Below are 24,256 nucleotides of genomic sequence, written 5' to 3'. Positions count from 1 at the left end.
CAAACATGAAAAACAGAGAATTTTACCAAACACTGAAATAGTTCCATTCTGATCAAAACTAGTTTTGATATTTTCTTTGTATGTATATATATATATACATTGATACACACTATTTTTATGACCAAACTGTTACAAACTCCCAGAAAAACAAAAACAACAACAAAATGAATCCAAATCTCACAACAAATTTCATCTTCTCATTCATACTGCATTGAATTGGCAGCTGCTTCATGTTCAATCTTGTTGCAGGATCTCTCATGATCAATTCACTGCCAAAAAACACAGAATTGGTCACTCCGTGAATGTTGTTGTTCATGCTGATATTTCTGCAGTTTTGATTGTTTCTCACATGATGAACAAACATTGTTGTCCCTGTATTTGTTGGAACATGAACATCATGATCATGATCATGATCCATGGAAGACAATGAGTGAATTTCTTCAACAATTGCATTCATTTTTCCTTTTATCTTCTTCGAAAATTGCTTCCCTGCAGCAAAAGCAAAGTGTAGATTCCTCGGAATAACATTCTTGTTAAGCTTTCTATTTTCCGAGAACCAACCTTTTCTTGTTCTTCTCTACAATGTACATTAACAATAGAAAATACGAATTAGATTACTGTCATAAGAGAACAAAATTGATTATATCATCACTTTATATTGTTCTATTAAGAGCTATGCCTTCAATTCGTATTCTCTATCTTTAATATGCTACCGGAACTATTGTTTTCTAAACTTTAAACAATGTAAATTAGAACATTATACCATCAAAATGGAGATACGAATAGGGAAGCGAAGGTTCTTCGGTTTGAATGTCTTTATTCAACACAACCGGTGAAATCAATTTCCATACTGCATTATAGCATCAAAGGAAACAACCATGGTTTTTTCGTCACTGTGACTGGTATATGATAATGTTTCTGTTGTTCATTGTGAGAAGCACTTACGGAAAAGGCTAGCGGCGAATGTTTCATTGATGAATTTCACCCATGTACTAATCCAACCAACATCGATACTCCATCTAGTCAAAATAAAATTCACAAGAATATGATAGTTTTGCATGTTTATATATGTCCATATCCATATTCATTAACTTAACATTTTGTACCTTTTGGTTGTATGGTCTAATTCCCAGCTGATGAATAACATTGCGAAGTGCATTGCTCCGATGGAGAGTATGAAGTGGAAAACTTCATATTGATAAGGAATTTCATCGTCGGATTCAACCTCAACTTCTCGGAACTGAAAATAAATTAGTGTAAGAGATATATGCATTTGATGTAATAGAAGTGATTTTCATTCAATTCAATGATTTACCTGAAAAAATTTAGAATCAGTTCCGGTCGATAAAGTTGCCATCACAATCGCAAATATAGCAATGAGAAATCCCTATGAAATTGCTAAACAAATTATTTGAATCCAATTCAACCCAAAAGCTTAAATTATATAATGATATACATAGCATATGTGGTGCAATTAGTCACTCTAATACTAATTTTGATGTATTTCTCACAAGTATAGTTGTCCAATTATCGTTATCAGAAATCCACTTTCGTGTTTTGCATTTGTCATTTGAAGGTTCGCTGCATATGCTCAAAAGATATCTTAATTCCATTGCAAACATTCAGTAAACGAAAGAACAAGCACGAAAAAAAATTATACCTTTGAATTGTAGACCAACAAAGAAAAACAATGTACGAACTCATAATCGCAGATGATAAAAGGCCTCGATTAACCTTCAAAATGTGCAGAAAAAAGCAGCATATGAACAAAGCATAAAATTTATTCGAAATATAGAACATTAAAATCCAAAATTCTCAATGGACATACTTTTGAGTGTAGAGATACGATCATCAATACATTAACCAAAATTGCGGTCCATGTAATGAAAAATATGTTGAACATGCACGCTTTTTCGGGTGCGTACATAAAGTACATTGCAACGATCCCAAAGTACGAAGCAAGGCAGGAAATGGTAGCAAAGAACAATCCTATTAAATCACTAAAACACAACAAAAATTAATATCCAATGAGAAAGACTAAATTGTTATAGATTAATTGCATACCATTGCTTTGTTTGTGAATCCGGCATCCAGTTATCGTTACACCATGTGATGAATTCAATCACACTTACGAGTTGGAGAACAAGAAAAATCCTATTAAATGTATTAAAAATAAGCCCGAAATCACTGATCATTAGTGTTCTTTATAATCAATAAATTAAAAAAAGGAATGCATGTAAAATCAAAATTACCCGGCACCGATACGTAGCTATTTCACCTTCAAGGATAACAATGCCGATATGAAAACAAGATTCGACAGCAAAAGAAACAAACAAATTAAACTTTAACTGCAGTTAAATTACCGTAAATATGAATATACACGTCAGGGATCAGAAATGAAACCATTACTGAAAGAAGATACAAAACCAATTTCAGAATCCACCAATTTGAATGCCATGAATTCCTAATTTGATTCAACTTTCTTGTTCCCAATGTGGTAAAAAACATGAATGAGAAAAATATCTGAAAAACACTTGGTCAAGTGAAATGCCAAGTAAAAGAACCAAATACAAACATAAACAGTAAGATTTCATTTAGTAAGGATACAAAACATCCCAAACTCACTCGAAGCACGCCTTTCGAATGAGAACAATCTTCTTCCTTTTTTCGACAAATTCTTAAGTCTATGAAAAAGAAAATTTTCAGGAAAACATTAACAATACAAACCAAAAAAATCTACAAAATAAACATGAAAACTTACAATGTAGCTCATCCGAAACAATGTTTCCATAATCCCGAAGAACCCATGCTAATATATTTGTTGCGAAGAAAACGAAACCATAAACATATCGAGCTCGCAAAGATTGTTTCTTTCTCTTTTTCTTAAGAATTTCTTCATCATCGATAAATTCTACAACTTGAACATGTTGATCCATCTGTAAATTCAAAACAATTAAATTATCAATCACTCATAAATTGAAAACCATTGAGAAAACAAGCTTCAAATTCCTCTCAATTCAATCAGTTATAAATTCAATAACTAGATTCAATCTAAAAACTCAAAAATCAAACAAAAAAATAAAAATTGAGAGCTAAATCAAGGGGAAAAAGTCTAAGAACTCACCAAAAAAATGCAACTTTGTTTGAGTTTCATGAGAAGAGAAAGCCGGGAATGTCTATATAAACACTCAAATGACGAAAATGCCATCATGATGATCAAGAAAGTCTGATCTCGAGGCAGGAGAACTAGGGATTAGATGGTTACACGTGTATGATTTCTAGAAGGTTGGAGGTGACCGTTGGGCAGGGGTTTCCCCCTTCTGGAACCCATTGCCCAAAAGAAACCCTAATTCCAATTTTTCTAATCTGTGGTGGAGGAAATTGGGGGAAATTTGTTGATTTGGGGATTTTATTAGTTAGGGTTTGGTGAGGTTTGTATGAATTTATGGTAATTTATTCAATTAATCATATGTTTAACATGTCCTTTCTCTCTAATAGAAACAATCAACATTTTTAGGGTTTTTGTCCCATTTAATCATTTGTGATGTCAATAAATCAATAGTATTTTATATTTTATAATTAACAAAATATAAAAATATGTTGTCTATTTAATGCATTTTTGTTTGTATTTGACTCAAATGTAATTATAATTTATATTTTAAAAAGGCTAAGTATAATGAAGCATATTTTTCAAATAATAATTTTAAAATATTTAAAATGTATGTTTTTACAAGACAAAAATGTACGGGAACAAATTGAAAGATTTATATATTTAAAAGCTTTATTTATTGTCCAATAGATAAAAATGAATAAATTTTCTCAAATAAAAAGAACATATATAGATTAAATATCTCTAGATCCCCTTGGCATATTTTTTGATTTGACCCTGAAGTCAAGAGAAAAATGACAAATATCATTACTCACAAATCTAACTATTCAGCATGTTTTTATTTATTTTTTACTCTTTTGTACTCTTATATATATAACCAAAAGAAAATGACCCCACATTAGAGAAAGACCTTACCTATTTTGATTACGTAAGAAATTAAATTACTCTATATTACTTCTGTGTATCTGTATTTTTTTTTTAGAATTATAGCAAACTTATGATTTATCCAATTTTTATTAAAAAAACATTGATAAAAAATATTCCGTCCTGTCTCCAATCACACTAAATATAAATAACATATAAAAAACAGAAGCAAACTTTGCTCCATATTAAAATTTGTTTTTAATCTTTGATTCAAGATTAAAAGAATTTAGAGATAATGTGAGTAAAAGATAATTATCTTTCTAAAAGACTCAATCATGGAGCCAACATGAGACAACTCACCATCTCTAAAATTAAAAACAAGACAAACATTTCATGACCCATAGACTTCGGATTCCCAATCCCAACTCCATTAACCTAAACCCATCCACGTGTCATCCTTTCATTTGTTCACAAATCTCAACAGCTTAACTCAAACCACTTCCCATCTTGCCACGTGTCCAATACACGCTTGCCTTCATTCCAAATCCAGTAAGAAAAAATATCAATAATGTTCATGGCCCTACAATAAAAAAGCCAACTTTTTTTTTCCCAGCTAAGTGTTCTGTACTTTTGTTCTTCTCTGCCACTTGAAATTCTTCTCAAAAATTCATCTTTGGTTTGAAGAGCTGTAGATTGATCAACAATGAAGCCTTGCAGCACTTGCCTTTCTCACACTCTAATGTTCTTGAACTATGTCCAAGCATTTAATGGTGTCTCCATTTTGATCTACTCTTTGTGGATTCTGACATGCTGGAGCACTCAGCAGAATGAAGGAGCATCATGGTGATCAACAAACATTATTAGTTTAACAATCTTTTGATGATTTTCAACTGATGTGGATTTCTGTTTTTGTTGTTGTAGGTTTGTGTGGTTTGCTTTTGGAGTTGGTGTTTCTGTTTGTTTGATTGCTTTCATTGGGTATGTTTCTGCAGAGGTGACCAATGGTTGCTGTCTTTGTTTTGTATCCTAATTCATTTGATTTCTTTGAAAATTTTACTGAAAAGTGTTGATAAACTGGTGTCAATTCTCTTGTTTTTTATCATTTTGTGTTTTAGTCTGCTGTTTTTTTACTGCAATTTTCAGTAACTACACTTGATTTCATAGTAAGTAACATGGTAAACAAAATGTAATCTCTTTCTTCATAATTTTGAGTTCTTGTTATGCTGATTTTCCTGCATTTTTATGCTATAATCTCTCTCTCTTCAGCTTTTTAATTTGATAACTGTACTTGATATGGGATTTCCTTCATCTTGTGTTTTGTTTTACTGATTTTACTGCATCTTTTGTGCTATAATCTCAGTATACTATATATAGTGTGAATTTTACCAAGAATTTACTTTAGATTTTCATTCCATAACTAAATCTAGTTCATGGATCTTTACATGATAACAGAATGAATTCTCTTCCTTTATTATCTAGTGTTTTTTTATATGTTGCTGTTTTTTACTGCATTATTGTGTCATACTCATAAAAGGAACTAAATTCCGTTCTTTATCGTATACCGACTTAGATTTATAACCAATATTATATATGTTCTGCAATGTTTCATTAGATATTCATGTGATTTTCTTAACTAAGATCAATCACAGTATGCATTGTTCACGTCGATACTAATTGTATCCGAAGCAGCTTTAGTGTGTGATATCATCTTGAACAAACAATGGGAAAAGGTAAACAACTATTTCCAGTAATAAAAGCAACTAAATTTCTCTTTGCTTTGAAATACAGAAGAAATCTGACCATTCATAATTTTTCTCAAGGATTTTCCTCGTGATCACACCGGAGAACTTAAACGGCTTAGCCAATTTATCGAAGCTAATATCGATATGTGCAAGTGGTTTGCCATTGTTGTATTTGCCATTCAGGTATACTCTTCCTTTCCTGATAAATAACAAACCGAAACATCAGCACAACCTCATAAGATGGTAAAACACTCAATTAGCCGGAATTATGTATACATATAGATGCTTTCAATCATGCTTGCGATGATACTTCGACTCATGGCTCGGTCAAAGCGAGTGAACACTGGTAGACATGAAGATTATGATGCTATAAGAAAACCGCTTCTAAACCAACTAGATGCTCCGATCGCTTCGACTTCTTCAGGCAACGAAAAAATCCCCATGAAAACTTGGCGTTCAGCAATGAAGGATAAGGTACTCTTGTTAATTCATTCAGCAGAAATTTTACTCTTTTTTTTTTCTGATGCATAATTCTTGTCGATGCAGCTCTGGTGGGCAAAGAATCAATCTTCAGATGAAGCTGTCGTCTGAAAAGTTCGCGACATTATTCTTATGGCCACTAAAGCGATCACTCTGTATATAGTGGGGTTCTGAATAAAATGCTGTTAATATATGACCTGAATTCAGAGTGTGCTAGAAAAAAAAGTGTAGTACATAATTGCATTTGTTGTAGCTGGATTTTGTTTGCTTCAGATTGTGGTCCTGAAGAAGACATTACTGAACCTTTCTGTACCCAATAATTTGATTCGTGATGCTTCTAGTGATCAATGGCTACTAATCTTTGTCCAATGCATTTGTCAGTAATTCCGAACAACAAAGCCGATACTGAATATGCATGTATTCATACAAAGCGATACAAAGATTGATCCTAATGATGTATTCTTTGAATGTTCACACCGATATTTTAATGAGGAAACACACGAGTTTTCATTGAACAACAAAAACTTTCACTTCCACTATATCAAAGATTTTACATTGACAACTATGAACAATGCTTGAACATCAAAACATTACATGTATCATCATTGTAGCCCCCGACATAATTGTCGGTAAGTAATAGGGGCCACTCTTTGATACAAACAAAAAAGAAACGAAGAAACAGGAATACCTCAACACAAACACGGATCGGTTAAGTCAGATAAAGTCTCTCTGATTAACTCTTCCAACACCTTCTTACTGACCTCTTTACTGAATTCATTTAACTCCCACCACAACAATTCGGTCCATTCACTTCCGCCCACTTCCTTCTTCACTACTTGATCGATCAATACATTGTTGTTATCCATCTCACTTGAGTACTCTTCCTGAGCTGAAAATTTATCCCTCACAAGTTTCCATACTTCTGCTACTGATGTGCCAGAAGGAGCCTCCTTCCGGGTCTCTGCAAAAGATCTTGCATGTGGGTATGCATTATAAATAGCTGCCTGCCCGATTTCAAGCAATGCTGCATTAACACAGTCAAAGAGCAGCCTCTGGTTCGACCTATTCACCTTATATTTAATCCCTTCTTCTTTCTCATCAAAGAAACCATCTAGTGAAACCCGATCCAGGGGACAATCCAATGAATGCCATTTTGAAAAGATGATTTTGGAACTCTGGTCATCTAAACCGGCAGATGAAAGCAATTTCTGGACAAAATTAAAGTGTTCTTGTTCTTCTTCATCTGCCTTGAATGCAGCTTCAGTAAGTTTTAGGCGCTTTCCGGATGATCTTTCCATGTAGGTGTCATCCCATGGAAGGGAACGAGCAATGGACTCTATTGGTGCAGACCTAGACAATGTTTCTGCCAGAAAATCAGTAATGGTCGCAGTTAGTTTACAGAGAATGAAGAATACCTTAAGGCAAAGGTATGACAGTAACTTACGTAGATTTCCGGTGTCAAGACTCTGGGAAGATTGGAGTATGCTAATCCCGCTCTCATCGTCAAACGGTGCTTCTAGAACTGAAACAGGACTAGGCTGTTCAAGTGTCTCGGTAGGAGTTTCAGATACACTAAATTTCTCAAGAGAAGGCACAGCCTGCCAATGACCACAAGATGAAAAAAAATATTACTATGAACTTTAAATCTAATGCCCAATCCAAAGAAAACAATTTGTTGATTTCTGGATGAATGGATTTAGAAGTTACACCAATGTATTATTAAAAACTGAAGGATCCAAGGAAATAATCTATATTAATCCGGCATACCTTTGCAGAGACAATGCTGTTTTTTGACCCACCGGTAACTGTAGCAGAAGGTAGTGAGCTGTTAGTCTCTTCAGGACCATGATCTTTCTTAGCAGTAATATCAGGAATTAGTTTCTGTTGGGAAGGCTTCTTGTTCTTAGAGAAGAAGAAGCTTGAAACTTTCCCCTTCAAAGACATCTTCCCGCTTTTTGGCTTCATCTCCTCCTCATGAGCATTTGGTTTGATGATTCTGGGTTTTGAGGCAGCTGCATTCAACTCAATTTTATCATAAGTTGACGAAGTCACTGGAACAGATTTTGATCTTGAAAAGTTTCTTGACGATGTGTCCGCATTAGCTCCATCTTTAGTCTCAGCAATACACACACAGGTGGTGGATGTCCTTGGGTCGTCGTCTTCACCAAATGACTGGTTGCTCGAAAGATCAAGCTCTCTGCTAGTCTCCCCTTCTTTCTTTGCCTCAGCAATGGCGAGCATCTCACCTAATGTGCTTGAACTCCTGACTTGCATATGTTCTTGACTAACTCCTTTTGATGCCACCCATCTTTCAGAAATCCGTTTCCTAGCTTCACAGATTACAGAAGACTCCGATGAACAAGAAGCCCGTCCAAGAGAATAAGGACTACCGAGCCTGTTTGCGTAATCCCAAGAATATCGTGAAGTTGGAGTGACAATCTCCGAATCACCACTTGCTTCTTCAACATACTCAATTTCTGATCTATTGAACGAGCTCTCATCCCCAATATATCCATTTGATAACATTGAAGACAATAGAGAATCATCTCTCCGGTTGCTATTCATACTATTCAAATCATTGTCCAAACCTTTCTCTTTGAGTAACTTTTGTGAAAAGATTCGGTTTGCCGCCAAAGTCTTAAACTCGCAAGGTTTTTCAGTGCTTGGTTTTAAGACCACTATCCTGGTTGGGCTAGATAGATTCCGAGTCTCGAAGTGGTCAAGACTAGAGCACCGGCGATGGTTGTCTTTATTCCGTATATTTTCTTCAAATGCTCGACGTTGAACTTTGGGCTCAACTGCATTTGATGGTTTTAATACAGTAATATGCCTGACCTGGTCAGAAGATGTGGTGGTATTGATCTGATTTAGATGCTTAGACAATAGAGAATTCGGTTCGTCTAGAAACTTGAGGAATAAATCTCTGTTTGAACTTAGAACCTCTAGTGCCTCTTGGAACTGCTTAGAGTGAAGAAAACTTTCATCAGTGGCTAGACGTTTTGTTTCTGTGAGTTTTTGCCGACCAAGAGCCACCTTCTTTTGATTTAAATGCTCATTAAGTTTTCCCCTCTGTTGCCGTTGATCGTTTACACAATTGGCTTGTGATGGTTGCTGCCGAACTTCATAAACATCTTTATATGAGGAACTTTCTCGTATGCTCCTTTGACGAGTCGGCACCGGCATGGTATCAAGGCCCATTAGTTTGGCAACAACATTGGGCGGCTTCCGATTAGACTCTATTTCTTTCGACATCTCTTGGGCAATAAGCATTTTCATAGGTGTTCCACATGACTTCTTATCAGAGAAACTCTTCTTCATTTCCTTGATCATCTGCAACAGAATCCAAATAAGCAAATGGAAGACGATTTCTCTACGTAACTTTAGACGATGATTAACAAAACAAAGCTTACTGGTTTGTCCCTGATTTGAATTCCAACAGGTTCAAGGCTTTTCTTCACCAAACTAGACTTGTTTGTGTGAGTTGGAGAATCTGAAAACAAAGCACAAAAGCAAACAGTTGAAGGTCATGAAATATCTACATCATTAAAATTATAGCTGGTGGCTTGAGACCAATAGAAAAGAATAAAGATAAAAAAACTGGATAATCCTCAAACTCTCAAATGAAGAAAACAGAACACACAACTGACAAAATACACAATAAAATCTGCTTTTCTTTTCTTTGTTCAATTAATTTCTCTCACTCTTTTTCCTTCCTCTATTTACCTCCATCCAAACACAACATTCAATAAAAAACCACTCTAACCATAACAACAAAATTATGCAAGAAAAAAAGAGAATTATTTACCGTAAGAATCCATAGAACAGATTGACAATGTGGTTTCATGGATAAAACAACAAATTATGCAAGAAAAGCAACATAAAATCATTTACCATCTCTGTGTGCTCTATCAGTCAGAAGCTTAGTTCTATACATGCCAGAACTCAAATCAAACATATTAATCATTCTTCCCATGCATCCAGGGAACTGTTGCTGTGATTGCATCTGCCTCCTTTTCTGGTATTCATTCATCTCTACACCTAAAAATAACTAATCATATATATATATATATATACACATGAAGAGAGAATAAACAATCAGAGAAGTATATAAGACAATCACCTAAATTGAAGTAGAGATTATCCTCAAATGCACAAAGAGAAAGAGATCAACCTCTAGTACTGTATTTAAGCTACTGCAACAAAGAGAAGCCAGAAACAGAAACAAGAACAAATCAAAAGTACATCACTAGAATTAGAACAATAAATGCGGAATAAAAAGCAAAGGAGCTGCATTTATGACCAAAGATTAAAATGGCAAGCAAAATTTAAAGTTTAAACATTTTACAGATGGAAGAGAAGAAAAAAAAACAGCAAAAACTCACGAGAGCCCTAAATAGATTCCAGGTGCTGGAGAAAAAGCAACAAAAAGGAGGAAAATTTTGGCAAAGAACAGCACAAACAAGAGTGAAAGGACAGTGATACGGAACACAAAGAAGAAGTAACAAATCAATCAAAGTAGAAACGCCAATTTCCAAAGGGAATCCATCAATCCACCAACCAAAAAAGCCACTTTTTTACTCAGAAACATGCAAAACTAAAAAGGGATCACAAAAAGGCGATGCTAAAACTAAGAAATCCACTACTTTTCACGCAGATCTCCACAAAAATTACACCAAAAATCCCAACTTTTTTTTCCCTAACAAAATCACTGAAGAAGAAAAAAAAAATCAAATTTTTACAGAAATCACAGGGTTGAGATATCCACTACCATTTGTTAGAGGAGGAGGACAATGCCGGTGTCCGCCGGCACTCGGAAACGCCGCCGGGGCCGGCGGCTCCGTTGATGTCGGCGGATTTGAAGGGAAGTATTGGATTTGGTTTACTGACAAGCTTTTGCACGCAGAGCTTTTCTTTGTCTTTTCATGAGAAAAAGATGGTCTGTTTATATCTATAAATAATTACATAAAAAAATTGATTAAAATTGAATTTTTTTTAATTAAATTAGATTAATATATATATATATATATTAATTATATAAAGAATTGAATTAAAACATTTGGAAAATATTAAATTTTTTTTTTTAGTGTTTTTCAAAATGAATATTGAAAAGAAAATGAAATATGTGAAAAATGAGTTGCCACAAGTGTTGGAAATTGCATGGAATTAAATGTTCTGATATGAAGGATGGTGATAAATTAAGGTAAAAAAATTTTAAAAAAATTATTTTTTAGTTGAGTTTATCAGACAATCCTATTTTTTTCATTCTATTTATATTTTCATCTCTACACATCAATTAGTAAAAATTCCAATTTTGTCTTATTTTTGGTAAAAAAAAATTACCGCCATATCATATCAATTTTCTGAAACATAGTACGGACCTTTGTTTTTTTCCTTCAAACATCACGATGTTAGTAACGTTTAGTTCAAATGAATAACAATGATTAAAGAAAAAATTCTTTTCCTGAATATTCAAAATCAGAAGAGTTTTTTTAATAATCAAACTTTTAAAAAGACTATTTTTTTATTATGATAAATAATAATAAAAAAATTAAAGATGAGTTTTAAAAAAATAAAAATAAACACAAGAATTAAACCAAACACATAAAATTCGTATTTTTTTAGACTTTGGAAATTGCATAAAAAATAAATGATGTAAAGCATGGAAGTAACCATTGAATAACTATTGATTTATGACAAACATGAAAAGCTTTTGGGGATCCATAAGATTCCATTAAACTGAAGCATAGAAACTGGTAATTTATCCTTTCAAGAATATATATATATATATATATATATATATATTTATATATATTTGGATTTGTTTTAATTAAGTTTTTGGATTGAATAGAAACAACAAAATGTCTGCTTGACATAGTAATGAATCCTGTAAAAACATAAATAAAACTCAAAATAATATTAAAATTTTATTTGAAAGTGCACCTTTGAAATGTTGTTACATATGTATTTGATATGTTTTTTATTTTATTTTTCAACTAAGATAGTTCTTGAGCCTTTTTACATCTTTTCTTAAATGATTATTATTATTATTATTTATTTAAAACAAAAATTTTTTAATAAATATAGACCCATATATATATACATTGTTTATAGAGTAACACTGTCCCAATGCCACCTTCCAAAATAGCTCAAATTAATACAAGAAAGACGACAAAATTAACTAAGATTAGGAAAGAAAAAGTTCGGCATTGAATAAATTAAAATGATTATGGACTAATCATGTCACCCGTGGCATTAAACTACATCCGTCGGTATCGATGATCGAATATTCAATTACCTGAAAAAAATACAAAAAAGAGGGGACCATTGACATATAAACAAGTTATGTTTAGATTAGAAACGAACAAGAGTTTTCTTCTTCTTAATTTCATATATAATAGCTTTGTCCCTGCAACAACCTACAGAGAATATACATTGGTTAGCTCATCACCATGTGCAAATGACCAAACAAAACATATTTTTTTCGGTAACTTCTTTGTTTAATCGAAGATATGATACGCTTGCGATACAAACAAAATACGGAAAAAAACAAATGCTTGCAAGCTCATGGAAGACACACATTGCTTTTAATTAGTGCAAATTGGCTATTGAAATCAATTTTGATGTATCACTTACAGAGGATAAGATGAATACGATATCTGCAAAATTGGCATCGGCACCATTGAGTTACAAAATTGGTGCATTTGCCGAAAGAGTTTCTCGGAGCATGAGAATTAGAGATGGAGACACGTCTGCTTCACGGGTGCAAGCTAAGAGATTCGAGCTTTAGATTAGATGTACCAAAGTTTCGATGCTTACCGTCAGCTTTATTGATTAGTTTGAAACCTTGACGGGGAAGCTGATGGATGAGAAGAGTCTCCAGTTGGCTCGCGATGCTCTTACCGGGAACCACTATATATATGAATGTTGCATTTTGCATGCCCTCCTTTGATCGATGAGCACGGACTCGACCCGCAAGATCATCAGTCTGCACAAAAGTCAATGCTCATGTCAAACAAAATTGTTTTTGATGTCAGACTAAAATTTTCAGTGAAAAACAAGGAAAGAAGTAACCTGTCCGACATATATTTTATCGTCGGCTCTGAAAAGCACGTAAATGCAAGAAGCACCCACTGTTGAAGGTGGCGGTAATTCTCTTCTACCAATCACAATACATTTCACCTCCAAAGAATCTGATGTGGTATTATTCTTGTAAAGTTCCGTCAACTTTTCATGGCAGATAACTTTAACGGCATTCTCTACTTCATCCTGTAAGACCTGCAAAGTCCCGGTCATAGAGGAATGACCAACTTCACTCAGGTCCTTCATGTGAAACATGGGTATCCAAACGGTTCACATCTACGGCAGTCTTATCGATGGCATTTACTGAAACATATAACTCTCTCGCCCTGTTGATGATAATTTCAGGAAGACCTTCTCGCTGAGCGGTCTCGAAGGCAAGGCTCTCTTTACAGATTCCATCTATCAGTTTCCATGTTGGTCTCACGACACCATCTAAAATCTCGGATCCCATGGCTTTATACACAACATTTTTGGTAACTAGTGGCAAGTCAAAAATGCCATGCAAGTGGGTTGAAACAATTCCCAGGCAGCCAATATGATCAAGGTTTTCAATGATGCTACCAGCAATGCAAGTTCCTTTCGCTGTTTCTGTTCCACGGCATATCTCATCCACAAGAACAAGACTCTTCGAGGAAGCTGCCATGACAATAGAACGTATCTCTGACATTTCAATCTGGAAAGAAATGCCCCAAGATTAATCAGATTTTCAGAAACTTTGAATTCTTTTTAAGGTAATAAATAAAAAATAAATCACAGATCTTCATCTTAAACATAAAGTTGATGACCTACTTGAAATGAGCTTTTCCCGTCAGCAGGACTGTCGTACGCTTTCATATGCAGCATAATAGAATCAAAATGAGGAATGACAGCTACGTCAGCAGGCACCATGAGTCCACAGATCCCAAGCAAAGCAGCAGCACATATTGATCGAAGCAAACTGGATTTACCACCACCATTGGGCCCAGTCAGAAGGAATAGAGATTGCATCTCAACTGTATTCTTTATTGCATTGCCTTGCGAAACATCAAACCAATATGGTGACAACCCTTGTAGCTCCATCCTGTTGATTGATTCTATAGTTTTTTTATCCTGGACCAGTTCCATATAAAACTATAATGAGCGAAGTGGACTTGAGTTCAATCTAGCCAACCCAAATTCAAGTTTCAATTAAGGCTAATTTAAGCTCAAAGGAAGCTTATTCATCAAACAATAAAACAAAGTTCAAGGATAATTCAAGTCAAACTAAAAAAAGGGCGAGAGCTTCTCTATTATTTGTTATCCTTCCCACAACTCAAACCAATTCAACATTTAAACATTCTACAATCTCACTGAAATATATGGGCAAAAAGATGACTACCTCATTTTTCATGAAGTCAACTAAACAAGGAAATGCCCATTCCCTTCTTCGGCCTTCACTGCAGAAAACAAAGATAATGGTTAAGAGGTTTGGGGTGAGGTGATGAGAAAGCCAAGTGAAGTACACTGTATGTAGATCAATAAGGTTGTGCTGCCATATAACGGACGGTTCTATGTTTAAGAGCAAGGATGGATTTAGAGGAGTCTGCGTAAAAGCTTAGTTTGAGAACTGGATGCACATCATGCATTAGTTTGGTTAGTTAGGTATGTCAGATTACTAAGGATATTTTCATCGGGAGTATAACATCTAAATCATATTCCATGATCCACACACATATATTCAAGCTCGCAAATCATGACATATATAAGTAATATATGTGTTACATAAATGGCTGAAAACAATATTTTAGAAGAATCAAACTTGAAAAAGAACATGAAATGTATCAAAGCATGAGTGTGTTTTACCTAACATGGCCAGCAAGTGCCTTTGCTATTATAAGCAACATTGAGGAAAAGACCAGGACATTGATTTTGTTCTGCAGCTCCGCAGAAAGGCCTCGCAATAATTCGAGGACCTTGTTCCTTGCTTTTTCACAGGCTTCATGATACCTAAATATAGTAGAAGAGAAATACAGAAACAGCCCATCAGCAACAACAGCTCAAACTCCTCTGGAAACTTTCACCACAATAACCTCTCAAAAAACTTGAATGGATTGTTTAAAGACAAACTCAACCTGCTTAGTGCATTTTCAACTTTGTTTGTGGTATACCATTCCTCTCCAACCTTTTTTCCTTTTGAATCTGTAGCAGGTTTAAGTTGCTTTATTTCCTCTTCCCCAGGAGTATTAGCCCACACAGCTGGCATGAATCGTTTCCCCTTAAACCAGACAGCTTCATGATCTCTTGCATAACATATTTCACCTTTTGGACCTCCAAGAGAAGACATGATTGATTTCACCCTTAAAACAATTGGAAGGAAGTCTTCCTTGATCTGAAAAGCAAATAAGGGTACTTATGACAAATAAAAGAGTGGTTATAATGAGTGACATGATATCAACGAGACAACAAAGAGCCAGATGAGTAAAATCTCATTCGTATCCAATTCATATACATTGAATCTAACAACTTAAACAAGAATGCCTGATGCACTTACCAGAGAAATTCACCATGACCAACATAAAGGTTGTGATTTATAACAACTTACAGCTGTGGATAAGGCCTCAGCTGCCTTGTCGACTTCCTCAAAAGCCTCCATGGCATGGATCCTCTTCACACGACCTTTCCATGATGATTCCAAATCTTGAAAGAAGTCTTGAGGAATGAATTCAAAGGAACTTATTTCTTGACCTTTCTCGTCACTTTGAGATATGATTTCATCTATCCTACGAGAAACCCAACCACATTCATGCACCTGATAAAGAAAAATATCAAGAGCCTACATTCAAACATGACATATCCCAAAATCTCCAAGAATTAACACATTGTATAAATATAAGGATAACATAATGCAATATCCTTAGTTTCTGTAGGAAGCTTGTATTTGAAGATGTACAGTTTACATATATATTTTTGCATAAATATTTTATGAAGATTGCCTGTTGCTCAACTACATCATCAAATCTTACCATCACAGTTTCATAAAGTAAATGTAAATTCATCTTCTCAAAAGGGTATTTTCACCAAAACTTGAAATTTCAAAAGATCACTCAGGTGATATTGGCATATCACACTGGTTTATGAACTCAAGAGGAAATACTCAGAAATATATAAAACAGGAAGAAAAACATACCATTATCTCGTATTCAACCCGTAAGCCTGTTGCTGCCCATGTGGGTTCCAGCAAGACACGCAAGATTTTGGAGAGTTCGGAATTCCTACTCATATGGAGAATCTCATCAACCACATTTTTTATTCTACAAAACTCGATGTGATTTGCCTCCTTTGATTCCAACAATTTTACAAGCTGCAAGTTAGAAAAATGTGAGCTCAAATTCAACTAAGATAACAAAAATAAATAAATAATGAAAATCATAAACCATTCAGCAATAGTATAAAAATTATTAGGCATGAGTAGAAGGTAATAAAAAATGTAGCCAGCAAATGACAATAATTGTTTAATAACTCAAATTCCACAATGAAGATTCCAAGTCCACTATCTACCAAACAATAGGCAGACCAATATCTCAGCCAGATTCAACAAAAAAGACCAAACATTTAGGTTCCAATAACTCCTAACAACCTGAATAAAGTCTAGTCTTTCAGAATAATTTTGAGGTAATAGTGCGATGTAAGCACAATATTCAGGTAATGGAATTAATTGCATGAACATAACTTGTTAAAATAGCAAATACCAACAATACTACATGCCTTTATTGAAGCTATTTTTCATGTATTGCTTAGAACATGGTTAGTAAATTTAAGTGGCAAAGTATGATTTAGGACATCACCTCTCTCACAAAGTTGCTCTGCTAAATACCAATGAATAGGCTGCATACATCCATGATAACACAACCAAATCTTGAATGATGACAATACTTTGTTTAATATCCAAGACCACCATCAGTTAGTATTAACTAACAAATAATACTTTGGAAATACAACCTCACATAATGAATTAATCAGCACCACAATAATTAAGACAAGAAAAGACTGAACTTGCATTTGCAGCACAAGCATATGTGTGAGGCTTCAGCTTTACAATATAGCTTGTATTTTAAAGTTAAGAATCAAAAAGTGAACCTTTACGCCTGATATACATGTAAAATCCGGGATTGAACAAGTTACACTGCTCATGAGCTTGCATGCCTCTGCCAAAAATAGCTTCAAGTTAGTCATGCCCGCTAGAATGTAGAGAGATGAAACTGATACTCAACATGAAAGTCATTCTGAAAATTTAAAAAGGCCAAAACTCAATCATCTGCCTCTTGATAAATAAATGTGCCTTCTGACATAAAAGACAGGAAATGAAGCTTCTACACAGAAATAATAATAATAACAACAACAACAATAATACTTACTATTATAAATAAATAAGCAATACTAAGGAAGCAAGCAAAAAAATACAGCTTAGAACAAAGAATGAATATGAATATAGATACAATCAAGTAAATAACACAAGAGTTAAAAGAATTGCCTGTCAACACTTAATTCAGGATAGAAACAAAACTAACCTTGAATCGCTGAGGCAATCTCATATGCAGGAGGGTTAAGAAGAAGATCTCTGATATACCTGAAATAGATGCTTGCCAGGAGTTAGAAATTTATAAGCTTTCTGACTACTGGTAACTAATAGGCAAATAAACGAATATTTTTGGATCAACTTTAAGATAAAAATTTAGTGTGACTACATCCAGCCAAATGGGAAAAATGCCTGATGAAAAAGTATCACAGAGAAAGACTGATGACATTTTCTGCATAACATGCACAAACTTCGACTGTTTTCAATGGCTACACTATTTTATCTAGCTCACAGCTTAGTGAAACTGATCATTATTACTCTTGGTTTCCGTAAGGAGCTCTTGACAACAAAGATGACAGAAAAAAAAAAAACAAGGTTGGTTAAATTATTAGGTTTGATATGAATTGTCCATTTCTAATCAATGAGTCCATTTATAATTTAGCTCACAAAAACTAAAGATATTTATCTCTCCTCTTGATGTTCAAAGGTTATTAAAAATTCATTTCACTTCTTTCATAACTAAACGAGGACAACAAGGCTAGTGGTTTTTTCACACAAATGTAATAATACTTCTATAATTTTTAACTTTGTAATGAAAAATAAATTTAAGTATACAAAGATCTTCTGATCAATATTACCCAAGGCAGATTCATCTCAAATAAGATTTACTAGCAAGGCTCTCCCATTAATACACATTGAGCATTTGGGATAATAATGGATGCCTCGCACATGAACTCACCAGATAAACTAATAACTTGCAAAATGCAAAAGAATAATGTAGAACAAAGATTGTAGAGTTGAATATTTGAAAAAGCAAGAGAAAAACTATTATTAAATATCATCTATTCAATTCTGGGGAGAACATCAAGCCAGATGCTCCCTAAGAAAGAACACTAATAAGTAATAACAACATATATGGAAGTAAGTGGTTTACGATCAACTCACAATACTGGAAGGCCAACATAGTTTGATGGAAGCAACACCTTCAATAAACTAGGTATTCCCTCAGTTGCAATGATTCCTATAGAACATGGAAAGCTATAAATTGATCTAAATATAAAATACGAATTAAAATTCACAAGTTAAAGAGTATAAATTTATCATTGATGTGAACTTCTATACTTCACTAACCAATCTGGGTAGCTGTTCCAAGATACAGAGGTTGCGGCCTTCTCTCCGAAGAAATAGTAACATTACGGAATGTGGCTTGATCATCTATACCATAGATATCTCTTACCTTTACGCAAATAAAATATGTATGAGGAAGAAGAACTTTTTGATGACTACAACATTAAGATTAGGATCAACAGCTCACTTGGGGATCAAAATTACAAAGTGGAGGCAATGAATTAAATGATAAATGACAGACATAATGAAAATGCTACATCTACCATGGGATACAACATATGACAACATTCATGATATGGCGTTTCCACATATATATATATATATATATATACAAAGCACGGACACACTCAATACTTGGAAAAGATGGTCAAGGATTATTGTCATCTATTGCACTTGGCAGAGAGTGATAAGGTAGAGAAGACAACTTCTTATCTCAAAATAGCAACTCCAAATTAAAAGCACTGACCACATGAAATGCATTAAAGCAGAATTTTATAACTTTGTAAAATTATTAATAATACTAACATGAAGAAGTAAATTGATTAATGAGAAATACACTAGTAAGAATAAGTGATTAAACAAATAAACATTCATCAACAAACATATAAATGAATAGCAGAATTTATCCCATCAAGATTAGAGAAGTACTGATAAGACTTGTAACAAAGTTAGATTTGTTATATTGCATGTATCAAATATTTGTCTTAAGCATATATGTGAACAAATAATTAAATCACGTCTGAAAAGTTCATCCCATTTAAGTTTTCAAAAGCAATCGATTCTCTCCCAATTTGTCTAATCACAATATCAATAGCTGGATATCACAGGTACATCTGGCCATGGACAATTTTACATCCATATTGTCTTCTATTCTGTCACTTGTACATTTGGATGCACGAGTAAGGCACAATCATTTACATTTTACACATGGAAATATGAGCAAATACTTGAAGTCTTTCTAGGACGAGATATTGGATATCTTGATTCTCAAAACCAGTTGAGAATTGGCATTTCACTTATTGAATACTTTTTATTCCTTAATTTATTATGAGATAAATGACCTATGAGCCAAATCATATAAAGTACAAAACAGCCATAAAAAATCAAAACTAAATTAGCCTCGGCGGCAAACAAAATTTATCAAACATATAACAAGGCATAAAAAAAAATGGTAATAAAAAAATTATAAAAAGATAAAAACAGGTAAAACCATATAACAATAACAAGTCTGCACGATGGGTATGAACACAACATATTGCAAACCTTGCATAGTAGTTCTTCAACAGGATTGCCATCAAACCATTCAAAGGATTTTCCATTACATTCTCCCCATAAAAGCCCGCCTTCACCAAATTCTCCCCAACGAGAAGTACCTACAGAATATATAATGCTATAAAAAAAACGCAATCGACGAAAACTTCAGAATGGTTTATGTTTCTCCCATGAATAAAAATCCCTATATGCCAAACAAAGATATACTAAACAAACAATAAGGAAAAAAGATGTTCCTGGGATCATCATAAACTTAGCTGAACCCAAATAATATACAGTGGAATTTGGCTTGTGGATATGGAGCTCATGTTACTTTGAATCAGCAAATATGCCTGATTATTGTGTTTCATTGGGGGAATTCGACTAGGACCTTGCATCTCAAAAAACCAGTTTTTGCATTGAATTTGGGATTTTGACTTGCAACCATCAACAAGAATTAAAACCTAATCTCAGAATCTTCAAAACAAACTCCACCTGAATAAAACGAAGAAAAGAAGAAAATTAATTATGAATTGCCATATTGGAATCCATTAATCCCACCGCCTTATTTTTTAATCATCTTTAAGTTACCTGGTAATCAAAATACAATAAATAAAATGAAATAGATAATGCCTCTGCCTGATTTGGCAAGCTATATCCCAAATATTCATAAACAAAAAAACAGAAAAATAATTTGGTAAGGATTTTACACGGCAATAAATGGTGGGATTACTTCAGAAATTACAGAAGGGTCAATGTAATAGTCAAAATTTAAAATTTTTTATTATCCATCAATAGAAAATTAGATTTCTTCCCCCAAAAAAACTGTTGACCTGCCAGATATAATATTGTTAAGAATATCACTGATTAAAAAAGTAGCTTTATGCTTCAGAAACTTGCTGCACTGCAAGCAAGTGCATAGATGCTGCAACAAAAAAGAAACAAACTGAGTGCAAATAAGAAATCTTTCCATACAAATTTAAGGATTTAGGCATCAACTTAGAGACAAGAACAACCACAATACAACAGAACCAATTAAAATGTAACCATCAAAATGTAATGTTCCAGTTATTGAATAATTTAATAACACAAAAACAATATATTGACCTGACAGATAAAATAAGTACAAAACAAAGCAAATATCTGAAACCAATAGCTGAAACCAACTCATCGGCATTGCTCAAATATAACAGCAAAAGAAACAAATTCAAACCTGAAGCATTATGCCTCAAAGACATGTGAAGAAATAAGTGATGATATCGACAAGTGCGAAAGCTTGGTGACTATAGCCTCTTCTGTGAGTCCATCTTCAGCTGAAAATGTTTTCATTGTCTCAAGGACAGAGATCATACAATACCCTTTTGCTGACCGTGATATCCCTACAACCTCAGGTAAGCATAAGTTATGAATAAGTACAATGTGAAGCTGACATAACCCACTGTAGAATTGAGATTACCAACTACAGGCATTGGCTCAGGAAAATCAACATCATGGTCACCACCAGCAAGTCCAAAAACATAAGGGCTCCCGGGATATGCATGACTGCAATGTAGTAGTATGACACAAGAAGATATATCACATGCAGAAGTTCTAGATAGATGGAAGCACCACTAGAGATAAATGATACTCAAATTTCAATAACAATAGCATACAATTTAATAGATATGAAAGAAATGAATCATACTAAATTTTCTTACCCAGAAATAAATCGACCTTTCCGGGATCGAGCCTGGGTAGGGCCCTGAAGTTCCTCAACTATGCACTGCCAGAATTCAATGGGAAATATAATACTTGTATACATTCAGTAATTGTATAGTATTAAATAATTATCAGAATAATAATTCAATATCAATGATAGTAGGGTCACTTCAACAATGTCATATGAAACAAAAAAATAGATGTAAGTAACAATCAAAGTGGGAAAAAAGACCACTAAAGCAATCTACTATATAGAATGGTGATAATCAATAATATGAATGTGCCTGAACAAAAAACACATACCCTTGTAAACATAATGCCCATGAGTTCAAGTGAAAATAGAATAAAAATAGTAACTTACAACAGAAAACCCACTACGAGTCAAGTCATCCAAAGTCTGACGCAAATTCTGCCAAAAGACATGTCAAAAGAAATCATGCATATGTTATCACCAGAGAAAATAACAAAGGATTTAAAACATTCAGAGATTTTATTTGAGCAACAAACAAAAGTACGCACTTCAAGCCTCCTTGACAAGAAACTACTTCCAAGTCAAACAAGGATTATTGACAAAAGAAGCTCTTGTAGCCCATACATTTTCCTGAGTGCACAATAGGGACACGCTCCTTGTTTCACAATTTTCATAAAGCCAACACAATTAATGAAGTTGCAAGATATAAGCTAGATAAAAGAACACATGTTCAACGATATTTCTTACATATAAGTAGCACATAACACTGACGCTGATTAAATCAATTTAACTCCATGTAAGAATATAAATATATATATATATATAGAAAAATTAGAAGCCCTTCAATCTAAAAGCTTTCCAAGAATTGTGCCATAGAATATTTTGATATAGGAGATAAATGGAATAAAAAAGAGTTGGGGACAAATAAGTCAGAGAAATTGTCAAATAGCAAAATGAACTGGATAGAAAACCCCCCAGGAATACGAAAATGAACAAACATAGGATAAAGACATATAACGCATGCTGCATACCACTACAGGGCAGCCAGCTCTTGGAATGCTATCTGACCGCAAACCACCAAAAGGATTTAAACCAGCATGTTCAACAAGAACACAAGCATCAAATCCAATGGCTTCGTAAAAATCTCCAACCTACAAATTAGAAGGAAAACATATAGCAAAAAAAAATCAATTATTGGGGAATGCATTTTTAGAAAGGAAGTTCTATATTCCATGACCTCTATATGTTTCTAAGAGACAAGAAGTTTTCTAATGAAAAGCTAAGTGGCATACCCGGCAAAGTAAAACTTCACGGGGAAATCTGGATTTGAATTGAAGTATCTCCATATTCAGAGTTCCTTCTTTCAAACTGCAAGGGAAATGTTTGGTCACTTCTGTTTAATTTCCCAAACAGAAAAATAAAGTAAGCAAATGGCAAAGAATCTCATCTCATATCGACAGAGGCAAAGGTAGAACTTCTGGTGTATAGCACTCCAGAAGTTACCTAAAGAGGGGTTACGGTTGATTTCAGCAGTGAAGCATACACATAGTACATTTCTAGATGCATATTTAGTAGGACCTACTTCACAAGATGAGTCCATTTAGTTTTCTTTAAACATACAACAATTTTTCCCTTAGCCAAGGTTTACAAAATTGGAGGTGCAAAATCATATCATAAAAAGATAACCTTGAAACACATATAAATGGGAGGATAAAGTTGCTGCTTCAAGCAGAATATCTGAGAATTTTGTTCAAGTATGTCTCACTAAGCTAGGGAGAATAGATAATTGAGCAAACTCAAACATTACTCTCAAAAACACAAGGTTCCCAACAGTCCCTGTTGCAAATAAGGACATGTCTATTTTACAAATCAGAAATAAACATATCACCAACAAAGTTTTTTTCTCAAATGAAATGGTCTCGCTTAGTACTACAAATGGGGAAATAAAGACAATAAAAATTGTACAAATCAAACTAAAGTCTAATAAAATTAAATTTATATGAAGAGGACCAAATTACTTCGTCACATAAAACAAAATTATGATTATGATAAATTGGATTCATTGATGAGACAAAAGACATTGAAAAACACTAATTAAGCATACAATCTTCTCTTACAAGTCGGTGGCATTTCAAGTTCACTCACAGAACTATAATATACATAATATTATACAATAAGGAACTTCCTTTATACCTCCCATTTTTCAAGCTGACATTAAGTCCTAGTATATTTGAATAGTCAAGCCTCTTCGTCAACTGAACTGTTGATGGCTTTTTACACATTTGCATCCTCTGAAATAAAATGAGTACCGTTATAGAAACATTCATGAAAAAAAGATCATGCTATTGAGAGAGAATCATAAAAACTACCTCTTTCCACCAAAGAATATGAGAATGACC

General features: G+C 33.8%; 5 protein-coding genes across 6 annotated transcripts; 1 reads left to right on the top strand and 4 right to left on the bottom strand.

Annotated features, from left to right (window-relative positions):
* Positions 1-115: 115 nt before the first annotated feature.
* On the bottom strand, positions 116-2,326 carry LOC120275974 (probable serine incorporator). 2 transcript variants are annotated; one of them, XM_039282713.1, is made up of 9 exons: positions 2,253-2,326; positions 2,065-2,154; positions 1,829-2,000; positions 1,661-1,734; positions 1,512-1,581; positions 1,316-1,387; positions 1,107-1,240; positions 946-1,019; positions 116-850 (listed from the first exon to the last, which is right to left on the bottom strand). In XM_039282713.1, the coding sequence occupies exons 2-9, from the start codon at positions 2,088-2,090 to the stop codon at positions 750-752; spliced, it is 723 nt and encodes a 240-aa protein (XP_039138647.1). In that variant the 5' UTR covers positions 2,091-2,154; positions 2,253-2,326; the 3' UTR covers positions 116-749. The 2 variants fall into 2 exon arrangements, with proteins under 2 accessions (XP_039138647.1, XP_039138646.1); XM_039282712.1 differs by lacking the exon at positions 2,253-2,326 and having other exon boundaries at positions 2,065-2,200.
* Positions 2,211-3,136, bottom strand: LOC120275975 (membrane protein TMS1-like). The gene is made up of 5 exons (XM_039282714.1): positions 3,125-3,136; positions 2,762-2,936; positions 2,608-2,684; positions 2,364-2,523; positions 2,211-2,278 (listed from the first exon to the last, which is right to left on the bottom strand). Exons 2-5 carry the CDS (start codon positions 2,934-2,936, stop codon positions 2,211-2,213), a joined length of 480 nt encoding a protein of 159 aa, XP_039138648.1. The 5' UTR covers positions 3,125-3,136.
* A 1,451-nt stretch (positions 3,137-4,587) lies between these two features.
* On the top strand, positions 4,588-6,543 carry LOC120275464 (tetraspanin-18-like). The gene is made up of 6 exons (XM_039282047.1): positions 4,588-4,816; positions 4,895-4,994; positions 5,623-5,703; positions 5,794-5,898; positions 5,998-6,189; positions 6,262-6,543. The coding sequence occupies exons 1-6, from the start codon at positions 4,677-4,679 to the stop codon at positions 6,304-6,306; spliced, it is 663 nt and encodes a 220-aa protein (XP_039137981.1). The 5' UTR covers positions 4,588-4,676; the 3' UTR covers positions 6,307-6,543.
* A 134-nt stretch (positions 6,544-6,677) lies between these two features.
* Positions 6,678-12,628, bottom strand: LOC120275555. Its single transcript, XM_039282172.1, has 8 exons — positions 12,616-12,628; positions 10,964-11,111; positions 10,367-10,388; positions 10,087-10,243; positions 9,606-9,685; positions 7,963-9,525; positions 7,640-7,793; positions 6,678-7,558 (listed from the first exon to the last, which is right to left on the bottom strand). The coding sequence occupies exons 1-8, from the start codon at positions 12,626-12,628 to the stop codon at positions 6,885-6,887; spliced, it is 2,811 nt and encodes a 936-aa protein (XP_039138106.1). The 3' UTR covers positions 6,678-6,884.
* A 129-nt stretch (positions 12,629-12,757) lies between these two features.
* LOC120275747 (DNA mismatch repair protein MSH1, mitochondrial) lies at positions 12,758-24,250 on the bottom strand. The gene is given in 23 exon segments (XM_039282436.1): positions 12,758-13,180; positions 13,267-13,522; positions 13,524-13,948; positions 14,065-14,364; positions 14,633-14,690; positions 15,097-15,240; positions 15,366-15,622; positions 15,836-16,042; positions 16,421-16,594; positions 17,371-17,438; positions 17,802-17,860; positions 18,755-18,830; positions 18,941-19,046; positions 20,201-20,310; positions 21,402-21,459; positions 21,461-21,567; positions 21,645-21,730; positions 21,886-21,950; positions 22,248-22,295; positions 22,889-23,008; positions 23,150-23,225; positions 24,051-24,148; positions 24,227-24,250. Coding segments are annotated over 22 exon segments (3,126 nt in total). The 5' UTR covers positions 24,146-24,148; positions 24,227-24,250; the 3' UTR covers positions 12,758-12,949.
* Positions 24,251-24,256: the final 6 nt, after the last annotated feature.

Source organism: Dioscorea cayenensis, chromosome 14 (assembly GCF_009730915.1).
Source record: "Dioscorea cayenensis subsp. rotundata cultivar TDr96_F1 chromosome 14, TDr96_F1_v2_PseudoChromosome.rev07_lg8_w22 25.fasta, whole genome shotgun sequence".
Classification (NCBI taxonomy): domain Eukaryota; kingdom Viridiplantae; phylum Streptophyta; class Magnoliopsida; order Dioscoreales; family Dioscoreaceae; genus Dioscorea; species Dioscorea cayenensis.
The sequence above is the reverse complement of the archived record's forward strand: the minus strand, read 5'-3'. Positions and strand labels throughout refer to the sequence as shown.